Raw genomic sequence first — 11,050 nt, forward strand, 5'->3', positions numbered from 1 at the left:
CAGAATGGTTTGGGTTGGAAGGGACCTTAAAGATCATCTAGTTCCAACTCCCCTGCCATGAGCAGGGAAACCCTCCATGACACCAGACTGCCCAAAGCCTCATCCAACCTGGCCTTGAACACTTCCAGGGATGGGGCAGACACAACTTCTCTGGGCAACCTATTCCAGTGCCTCACCACCCTTAGAGTGAAGAATTTCTTCTATAGATCTAATCAAATCTGCCCTCTTTCAGTTTAAAGCTATTGCCCCTTGTCTCATCACTACACATCCTTGTAAAAAGCCCCTCTCCAGCTTTCCTGTAGGACCCCTTTAGGTACTGGAAGGCTGCTATAAGATCACTCCGGAGCCTTCTCTTCTCCAGGCTGGACAGCCCCAACTGCCTCAGCCTGTCTTCATTGCAGAGGTGCTCCAGCCCTCGGATCACCTTCGTGGCCCTCCTCTGGACCTGCTCCAGTAGCTCCATGTCCTTCTTGTGTTGGGGACTCCAGAGCTGAATGCAGTATTCCAGGTGGGGTCTCACAAGAGCAGAGCTGAGGGGCAATTAATTAATAACTTTGCTCACTCACAGCTGAAGGCTTGCACATGTCATCTACTGATCAGCAGCAAAACTGACCTTTTCCCAGGCCATGAAGCAACTTTATTTCTTACTGGATTATAGTTACCAACGTTTCCAAAAGCAGCTGAAAGAAGAGGCTAATACAACACCTCTTTCCCCATCATTTCTGAAAGGCAAATGCCACCTGAGGCCCTGAAGTTCCCAACCGGGTACCAAGGCACCGAGCTGCCACTGCACTTGGCACCCAAACTTATTTCTCGATATTGGATTAGCAGCTGTTTCTGCTATTTCAAAACAACTGCTGGGCTTTCCACACCTTTTTTTTTTTTTCTTCTGACAAGTTAAATAAAAATTATTATATTTCCTTCCTTGTATTGTAGATAAATCTGGTTGGTAGTTAACCATATTGCAGCATGGCCTTATTCACCTGTATTTATTTACTTCACTCTGTGCTTAACTTTTATTCACTTATTTAGGAGATGCTCAGCAGATAAAATGACACCTATTTGCTCAAGTTGTTTGTCATTACTGCAATCTCCCATTACATTTTACTGTTTTGTCCAAACCTTAAGATGTGTTCATAAAGAAAATTAAGCAAATTTTTGGTTGAAACAGAAAACTCGATAGTGTGATTTAGTAAAGACTTTGATTTTTGTTAAAATTGTAAGAAAAAAAAGATTACACTTTTAGCTAGCAAAAAAAAATAATCCAGAACTGCCCATGTCCTTTTTTAAAAATGAATATGCCTTTACATTTAAATTTCCCTGATCTGGCAGACTGAGCACCACTTCCAAGCCCCAAAAGTGCAATGCATTATATAAGGAACAGAGGGGAACCTCATGATTCATGAAAGACTTTATTTATTTTTATTAGAGGCAACCACCTGGAATTATTATTTTTGCAAACTCATCAAGCTCTATCTGAAAATGTCTTCAGTTGTTCTTACTTATAATGAAACAAAATACATGGTGTTTACTTCACAATTTCCTCCAGTTAATTCTCCCTTCAATTGCGCTCTCTTCTCCACCATTTACAACACAACTTCTAAACAACTAGTCTCTATCAGATTTAGCTTTCCTAAGCTCATCTGTTTTCCTCTTTGCACGTGTTCTTTTGGATTTTTCTTCAAATAAATGATCAGAATTGTACAGCAATGCAGGTAAAAATTCCTCCACACTTGTATAATAACATTAGTATTTCCCAGAAATACTTTTCTCTGTTCATATCCAGATAACGTTCTTTTTCACAACTGTATCAGGTGATGAACTCAATCATTCTAAGATCTGAATCACTTATTTTCAAATGGCAACTTCCCAGCTTGTAGTAAAAATATCTGTAACTGTAGACCACTTAAATAACTTTGTTGATCTGCCCATAAATACATGCATCTATTAATGAGTTTCAGTCCACTCTTGGAAAATTGCTGCAGGACCTCTGGAAGTCATCTGGTCCAAACCCCTGTTCAAGCAGGGCCACCTACAGCTGGTTGCCCAGAACCATGTCCAGATGGCTTCTGAGTTATCTCCAAAGAGAGAGACTCCACCACCAACCTGGGCAACTGTTTAAAAAAAAAAAAAACAAAACATAGAACGGTTTGAGTTTGAACGGACCTTAAAGATCACATAATCCCAATGCGCCTGCCATGGGCAGGAACACCTTCCAACAGACCAGGTTGCTCAAACCACTCGCGCCGGGTTTCCAACCTGTTTCCTACAATACCAGAAAGCATCTGCAAGATTTCATCTACACTTATAAAGAAAAGCATACATTTGAGAGCAGTAAAAAAGCAGTAGCAGTTTCATGTTTATATTCTCTAAACTAAGCTGCAGGTTGTCTCTGCTGTTTCATGGACTGAACTGTAACACGAGGGGATAGTTAGCACCAGCCCTTTGCCCCTGCCTTTCCTCGCACAGGAGTGTAACGCCGCTGTTATCGACACCACTGAACATATTACAGTCAGCGATGTCCACACAGAGCTTCTAGCACCATACAACTCTAAAACAACCAAAGATTTGTCTAGATTTGAATATAAAGTGGAAGAAACATCCACCTGTCTTCATCATACCAGGTAACAACTGCTGTTTGGCACAAATGGTCCTTATATACATGGTATTTTAGATGCACAGTAAAGCTCTTTAACAAAATAAATTTTACAGTTCAAGATAGTGCTAAGATTTTTCAATGTAACTAGACAGTATTCTCAATACATCAGCAAGAGGTTAAGTTCACAGTTCTTCGAAAGGTAGGATATTGTCTATTTTAAGAAACAAAGAGCAAAGTTAACTACCAGCCTGAGAAAGATAATGCATTTCATACCAGACTGACATTAGACATTTACACAAAATCGAAAATTAAGGATTCTCAGTATCATAAAATATCTGATTTAGAACCTCGTTACCATTTCTATCCAACTACTCAAAGAATTATAAAAAGTACAGACAACTGCCTAATAAACCCTTTATATATACAAACATAAAAAAAACACGTTTCACATCCCAGTTATCCAGTGACAACACTAATCTTTTGTTTCTGTAATTTTGTGAGATACTATTCTTTTTCTTGTACAGGTATTGCAAGAGAACCTGGGAGTAGAGAATGCAACTTTCAGCATATGGGAGGTAGCATTAAGCCTCCAAACACACTGCCGACTTTTAAATGGAAAGTTATTAACGTACAATATAATGCGCACTTCCCTCCCTCCCTTTAAACATTCAGTTAGACATTTTTTCCAAGAAAATAAGTGGCGCAGAATAACTGGTTTCAACTAATGAACAGTGGCCAAATCGTAACTGACCTCATGGTATTAAAAAGTTATTCGGCATGAAAATGTGCCTCCAACATCTTCCCTAGCACAGCCTGTGCTAGAACTGAAGCTCTCAGAAGAACCTGGAGCAAATCAGTATCCTGAGTTCCACCCTCTGCACCAAAACGCTGGATGCGTCCTTTACCAGCCATCGTTGTGGAGACAGCAGAGGAACGTAAAGCAAATTCAAGACATGCAAACCTCTCCAGAACTGAGAGCCGACTCGCAATTCCCAAGCTTATATTCCAAGCTTATGCTGCCGCTTATGCTTTTCCAGAAGTTTTCTGGTAGGCAGCACCGCATTACACTTTCCACACTTGTTCTTTTTTGTGTGTGATTTTACATGCCTTTGCAAAGCACGTTTATCCATCGTGGAAAACTTACACTTTCTGCAGTGCAACTTTACATGAGTCAGCAAGTGGCGCTTGAGGTGGCTGGATGAGCGGAAAGCAACAGCACACTGACCGCACTGGAACGGCTTCTCCCCCGTATGAATTCTCATGTGCAGCTTCAGGTTTCCACTGTGGGTTGTGCAATAGCCACACTCTTCACACGAGTATGTTTTGACAGCTACCTGCTGTTGCTCACAGAGACGGCCAGTAGATGAGCCTTCCTCACAAGAGTGTGAAGCCAGATGCTGTTTCAAGGACAGCCATTTGTTTGTTGAATAGTCACAGTTCCTGCACTTGAGATGCTCCATATTAAAATGCGTGACTCTGTGTCTTTTCAGGTGACTGGAAGTACGAAACTTCTTCTGACAAACACTGCAGCTGTAAGGTTTCTCACCTGTGTGAGTTCTTATGTGTAGTTCAAGGTTGCTCAAAATGGAAGTAGCATACTCACACTCTGCACACTGATAGAATCGTGGCGGACTTTGTACTAGCAAACCATTTGTTTTGCCCCTCTGGACATCTGGCTGTACTCCACAGACTTCCGAACCAAGCAAGGAATGGAAGCTGTTTGAACCTTCCAAGGAAGCAAAATCTCTTTCTGGACACTTGCCTACATGCATTTCACGATGCAACTCAAGATTCTCTACAGCGCTATCTCCACAGAGGCAATGGTCAAACTCGTATCCATTCTTTACGTGAATAAGCCTGTGCTTCTGCAAATGGTTTGACGTTTTAAATGTCTTATTGCATTCTTCACACACAAACGGGCTTTCATCTGTATGTATTTTCAGGTGCAGCTCAAAGTCACTATGAAAAGCAGTAGCATAATTGCAGTGTTGGCACCTGTATGTTTTGTATGTAGACAAAGTGGAAGGCCACGTGTCCTTCAAGTTTTCCACAAATTTATGATATGCGTCATCATCTTGCGCTTGTGAACAAGAGGCCTTGGAATTGAAGAGAGGTTCCTCTTTGCAAACGACAGTGTCCGTGTTGCATGAATTCAGAAAAACTTGCAATCTGTTCCCAGTAACAGATAAGCTGTTGCTTCCATGGCTGTTTTCAGGGGATTTCTTTCCAGAGCACATTTTCTCATTGTCCCGCACATCCCCTGCCCGCTCAAAGTCTACTTCTGAAGCCAGCATTCCCTCACCGAGACAATCATTTTCTTTACCTGAAAAAGACAGAGAAACATGGTCCTGGGAATCACTGTCAACTTCGCACATTTTGCTTTTATGATATTCATTGCTTTGACCCGTATAACCATTAGCAGTAGCCTTAAACTGTTCATGAAATTTCTTATGAAAGCTGAGATGTGCTCTAGTGTAAAACACTATGTTACACTCATCACATGTATAATTCTTTGAAGGTCTCTGAGCTTTCTTTCTTTCAGTTACAAACTCGAGCTGCTGCCCTTGGCATGTTTCTTCGTCTGCATGTAATCTTCTATGTCTCTCTAACTCTGTGGCGCTTGTGAATGCTGACTGGCAAAACTCACAGGAATATGGTTTAGCCCCCGTGTGCAAGTAGCTATGCCTTACCATGCTTGCAAAATATAACGAAAAAAAGGGGCAAAACCTGCACTGGTACAGCTTATACCCAGCATGCCAGTACAAGTGATTTAGCAGACAGGTCAAGCTAACGCAGGAGTAATCACACTGAGGACACTGGTAAGGTGGTTTCTCTTTATGTTCCTTTATGTGATGAATAAAAATCCTAGGATTTGATGAAGAAAAGAAACAGATTTTGCAGGAAAAACTAACTGGCACACCCACAGGTGTAAAGTCTCTTTCGATTTTGATGAAAAATTTCTCATATTTACTTTCTTTTTTCTTGGTCTTCGATTTTCTTTCTTCAGATCTTCTCTGCCTAACTTTTTTTGCATTTGTTCTGTTTTTCCTTGCCTTTTGCAACCTAGTAATTTTCTTATGAAATTTAAGGTGATTCTTTAGGTTGATAGGAAAGAAAAAGGTTCTTTTACAAAAGCAGCATTTATGTATTCTCTTATCTTTATGAGCTGAATAAACATGTTTCTTTAGACGTGCACTGCATTTATACACAGAACTACAAAACCTGCACTTCAAATTCAACCTTTCATGCTTATTTATAGAACAAGATGCTTCAGAAAGAGGTTTGATGGTCACACTATTATTTAGCCATGCTAAATCTTCTTGCTGGCTTCGGAGTTCTTTCAGGTTTGCAGAAGCAGAAACAACTTTTTGTTGCCGGTATCTTTTTCTGGGAAATGGCGTTAATGTCTTATAAATATGCTCTCCAGTAGTATTTGATTCATCAGAAGTGGAAGTGTTCATCTCTGGTTTCCCTACGTCTTTTAGCAATTCTTCTGAAGTAGGAGAACATCCATTAAGAAATGGAGCAGAACAGTCATAGGTAAATTTCGGTTCTTCTTTCAAGCCATGTTTCAAAAGAGAACTCAGAGTTTCATCTTCAAATTTGCTTCTCTTTCTTTTTCTGTTATTAGCTTCACTATCTCCATTCTCTGAAGAATCTGGATCTACAGGGAGATAAAGACACATGTGTGATGTTTCATACAATTACCAATGTTCATGATTAACTGGTAGTAATGATTCCAAATTACCTAATGACTTGCTTGCTCTTCACTCCTTTTGCTTCCTTAATATTTTCCTATCCCTACTTCTTTCCTAATGTCTCTCTCCATGTTTCCTCCCCCAACATTATTTAAATGTTTTAAGAGAAGAAATCCTAGTTAGGAGTGTCATTCTTTCCACTTCCTCTTTTCACTCAAAGCTCTGAATTTCACAGAACAACAAACAGTACGTCCCCTACAGTTTTTAATTAAACAGCTTTATGCCAGAATTCCTACGAAAGTACTGTCACCAAACTTTGCTAGGGCTCCATTCTCGCAAGTATGATACTCGTTCTGCTGTCTTTTGTCTGTTAGAAGTGAAAGTACTCTTAGTACCTATGCCTTTCTTCCTGAAGGACTTCCATCTGCTATGAAGAACAGTGGAGTTTAAACATAAATTATAGAATCACAGAATCATAGAATGGTTAGGGCCGGAAGGGACCTTCAAAGGTCATCTAGTCCAACCCCCCTGCAAGGAACAGGGATATCTCCAACTAGATCAGGTTGCTCAGGGCCTCATCCAACCGGGCCTTGAATGTCTCCAGGGATGAAGCATCCACCACCTCTCTGGGCAACCTGTTCCAGTGCTCTACAACTCTCATGGTAAAAAATTTTTTCCTAATATCCAACCTGAATCTACCTCCCTCTATTTTAAAACCATTACCCCTTGTCCTATCACAACTGGCCCTCCTGAACAGCCTCTCCCCATCTTTCTTGTAGGCCCCCTTGAGGTACTGGAAGACCGCTATAAGGTCACCCCAGAGCCTCCTCTTCTCCAGGCTGAACAGCCCCAACTCTTTCAGCCTGTCCTCATAGGAAAGGTGCTCCAGCCCTCTTATCATCTTCGTGGCCCTCCTCCGGACCCTCTCCAACTGGTCCATGTCCTTCTTATGTTGGGGACTCCAGAACTGGACGCAATACTCCAAGTGAGGTCTCACGAATTATGCCTCTCCCAGTCTCTGCTTATATCGACAGGCATTACTGCCTGTTGGTTTTCTCTCCCTAATATCTCTAACCGGTATAAAAAAAACCTTTAATGTAATCAGATAATTTCATCAGATTTTTTTCCCTAATGAAAGGCCACCCTTTTGCAAACTGCAGCAGAATGAACAGTATTAATTTATTGTAGTGTCACTACTTTTCACAGGAGCCTGGGAAAGAACTAAGAGTACTCCAGTCAATATTCTCTTTCTGCTGCATACAATATTAATCTATGTTGAAATGCTTAGTCTAAAATAAACAAGTTTGGCGTTTTTTCTATACACTTTCCTACCTATTTCAAAAACTTAGGATTTACCAGATTTCCTAAACTCTTGCACTAGTCTTACTAACAAGTTACCTTCAGCTTGAACAATTGTCTCCGTCTCCTTGCAGATTTCTGGTTGTGTCTCTTGACTGCCATCAGCAAGAGCACTTGCAACACTGGTAAGTTCCCCTTCGTGTCTGGGTATCGCTGCCAATGTCAACTGCCTGCTTGGCTCGATGGTCTCATCTCTACCCTCACTGCCAGGTGAGGAGAGGAGAGAAGTCTTCTGAAAGTTGTCATCACCATCACTTTCTCTTCTGTCACTGGCTTCATTTACCTCTGTAAGTTCTGTTTTGCAAGACAATGTAGGTGACACACAATTCTGACTATAATTATTCATGCCTGTGTCATGCCAATCACTTAGAGATAATTTCGGTCTGTTACACACGCTCTCAGCAGCATACTTCACTTCGGAGTACTTCATGGTATTATCCTCATTTGAATCAGTCTTGTTTTCTTCGCAAACGCTTAAACTGTTGCTGTCATTCGAAGGAGTCACATTACTTTTTAGGAAATCGCTATCGCTTACATCAACCTTCTGCTCACCCTCCTCCTCCAACTTGGGAACCGACGCTGCTTTCTCCTCAGCGTCATCTTGGAGAAAATCGTCGTCGCTCAGCACAAAGACAGTGATGGGGAGAACAATTTCGAAGACATCCGACTCTGGGAATGGAAAAAGACGGCATTAATTCCGTCTCCAAAACACCCGAAGCGAGCGCGGACCACCGACCCGCGCTGCGCCGGCGCGCCGCCCAGTGCGCGTGCGCATGCGCACAGCGCCCCACTCGCGCCGACCCCTCCCATCCACCCGCGCGCGGATCGGCGGCCCGCGGCGCTCCCCAGTCCCTCGCACCCCTCAGCCCCCGCCCGCTCGGAGACCCGCTGGGCCCCAGCCACTGAAACGGGCACCTACCGCTATCGTCCGCCGGCTCCGAACTTCCCTGCCCCGCCGACATCATCCGGCCCGGCCCGCAGCCAGCAGGCGGCTCCGCGCTGGAATCAACCAACCTCAGGCTCATGGACGCAGCGGCGCTGCGCATGCGCCCGCCTGGCGCGTGCGTGCGCGCGCACGGGGGCGGAAGACAGGGCCGCCCGTAGGCGCGGCTCACCGGGAGGGGGTGGGGCGCGCGCACGGTTGCCGCCTCTCGATTGGAGGGAACGGCAGAGGGCGTGGCCTGAGAGGGGAGCGGGGCGTTCGCCTCCGTGAGGTGGCTGCTCGCAGCGTGGGCGGGGAAGCTTGTGAGTGTTTAAAGATCCATTTAATCACCCATTACCTGGACCGGAACACCTGAGTCGTGGGCAGGGAGGGGTTTTCAAAAAAACAAGGTCGCGCGTCAACCAGTCAGTGGAGAGCTTGGACCCGTCTCACAGAAACGCGAGACGTTTGTGGTGGTCTGGCCATGCCAGCTCGTGTTTCCTTTGGCCCTGCCTCTCAGGAGGGGAGGTGGGAGTCTGAAGTCCTCTCTGGTCTTTCTCTGGGAGGGGAGAGGCTTTTATGGAGCAAGTCTGAGCAGATGTATGCTGGGTGAGGATGGGGAGCCCAAGATCTCCGGAGCAACTTACCCAGACTGCTGTTTCCCTAAATACCACAGACAATCCCTCAGAGATGGCTTCAGGAGTGAACTTCAGAATGTGTTGATGAGGGCCTGAGCTCAGAAATTTATGTACTGCTTTCCTGCAGGGCGTATATGGAAGGAATGCTTTCCCAGGGTTTAAAGACTGCTTTGCCCCACTTTTACTTGCTCCTGTGTGGCAAGTTCTTGTCAGCTCAGCTTATAAACTGTGGTAAAAGCAGTCATTGTGTCATGAGGCCCAAAGGTCTTCACAGAAAGTGAAGTAAATAATTGTACTAGGTCTGGCTATGACAGAGTTTTTGTTCATACCAGTCGATATGGTGCTGTGTTTTGTATTTGTGACCAAAACAGCCTTGATGATAGTGCGCTAATATTTTGGCTGAACAGTGTTTGCACAACATTTCAATTAGCTATAAGGAAAAAATTTTTTACATTGAGAGTGAAGAGGCACTGGAACAGGTTGCCCAGAGAAGTTGTGGCTGCCCCATCCCTGGAAGTGTTCAAGGCCAGATTGGATGAGGCTTTGGGCGACCTGATGTAGTGGAAGGTGTCCCTGGCCATGGCAGGGGGATTGGAACTAGATGATCATTGAGGTCCCTTCCAACCCTAACCATTCCATGATTCTATGAACATGAAGACTGTCCCTGTTTTCTCACTTTACCTCCCCGTGGAGCAGGCTGGGGGTGTGCAGGGGGTTAGGAGGGAACACAGGTGGGACAACTGACCGAAACTACTTTGATCCAAACGACCAACAGAGGCATTCTATACCATATGACTACCTTGTGTGTTATTAACACTGTTTAGTTACAAATCTAACGCACAGCATCACACAAGCTGCTATGAGGAATGTTAACTTCCTCCCAGCCAGAGCCAATGCAGGTGCTGATGGCCGTTTTACAGAGACAGGAGATTTTCTTCCTTTTTTGTTTACTGCTCAACTATCAGTGCTCTTTTGGCTGTTGAGAGAAAAGACAGCAAAGGAAGGTAAACTGAAATAAAAAGTAAACTGTTAATGAGAGTAACATTGAGAACAATCTCTTCAGGGCAAATATGATCAATCAGTCTGAGGAGTTCTCAGATGCTATAAAAAGCTCGCAGTCCCTTATAACAAGGTAAGGACACAGTGAATCCTTCATGCAAAGGCCTGAGAGAACAATGCTAGTTTGCTGAATACAGCAGTCCACTACATGGGAGGCTGCTGCAGCTCCATGTTTCCCAGTCTAGCCAGTAGCAAGCTTGAGCATCTACTCCCAAAAGGCGCTCACGCATTCATACACCCAGTACACAAATACAGATATACAGCTCTAAACATACATATACATACGTGGTCAGCCACACAAATAAACTTGGACAGAAAATGTAAAACACACAAATATGAATGGTATGGATGGCCTAATCCTGTTCCTCCTCACTGCCTGATCACAGTGGGATTCTGCTAACAGAATGGGTATATGTGCCTACATACATCTATATATATGTGCATACTATATATATGTATATATGTGTATATGTACACATACTATGGATCATTGCGATAGCTGGTGTTGTGCTCAAAGTTTCGTTTATGGGCAAAGCAGCAGCACACCTTATATGTATGTATCAAGCCCAGAATTGATTGTTAGCACAACTGATAACAGTCTAATTCAAGAATCATTATTAGTCTAGATCTAATTATAAGGAAAAATAGACAGAATAAGATTGCACTTAGAATACTTACATGGAGAAGAAATTTTAATAATAGTACTGCAATTAAAACTGTAAAACATGCACTTAGTTTCTATCACTTTTTCTTGTTGTTATTCTCATCCTTTCGT

At 43.3% G+C, this 11,050-nt stretch overlaps 1 protein-coding gene across 3 annotated transcripts; it reads right to left on the minus strand.

The window, feature by feature from the left end:
• Window positions 1-1,438: 1,438 nt before the first annotated feature.
• On the minus strand, window positions 1,439-8,669 carry LOC104371570 (uncharacterized). 3 transcript variants are annotated; one of them, XM_086631427.1, is made up of 4 exons: window positions 8,576-8,669; window positions 7,696-8,325; window positions 3,744-6,263; window positions 1,439-2,114 (listed from the first exon to the last, which is right to left on the minus strand). In XM_086631427.1, the coding sequence occupies exons 1-4, from the start codon at window positions 8,619-8,621 to the stop codon at window positions 1,948-1,950; spliced, it is 3,363 nt and encodes a 1,120-aa protein (XP_086487553.1). In that variant the 5' UTR covers window positions 8,622-8,669; the 3' UTR covers window positions 1,439-1,947. The 3 variants fall into 3 exon arrangements, with proteins under 3 accessions (XP_086487553.1, XP_086487555.1, XP_086487554.1); XM_086631429.1 differs by having other exon boundaries at window positions 1,972-2,114; window positions 3,934-6,263; XM_086631428.1 differs by having other exon boundaries at window positions 2,080-6,263.
• Window positions 8,670-11,050: the final 2,381 nt, after the last annotated feature.

The sequence above is a fragment of the Tauraco erythrolophus genome, chromosome 2 (assembly GCF_009769465.1).
Source record: "Tauraco erythrolophus isolate bTauEry1 chromosome 2, bTauEry1.pri, whole genome shotgun sequence".
In the NCBI taxonomy this organism is placed as follows: domain Eukaryota; kingdom Metazoa; phylum Chordata; class Aves; order Musophagiformes; family Musophagidae; genus Tauraco; species Tauraco erythrolophus.

What these genes read in the sequence shown, in the direction of transcription:
- LOC104371570 (XM_086631427.1), bottom strand. Translation starts at nt 8,621, where the DNA reads ATGATGTCGGCGGGGCAGGGAAGTTCGGAGCCGGCGGACGATAGCG. An exon ending in GGAGCCGGCGGACGATAGCG is followed by an intron (nt 8,326 to 8,575) that starts GTAGGTGCCCGT and finishes TTCCATTCCCAG; the next exon opens with AGTCGGATGTCTTCGAAATT. An exon ending in GACAATTGTTCAAGCTGAAG is followed by an intron (nt 6,264 to 7,695) that starts GTAACTTGTTAG and finishes ATCTCCCTGTAG; the next exon opens with ATCCAGATTCTTCAGAGAAT.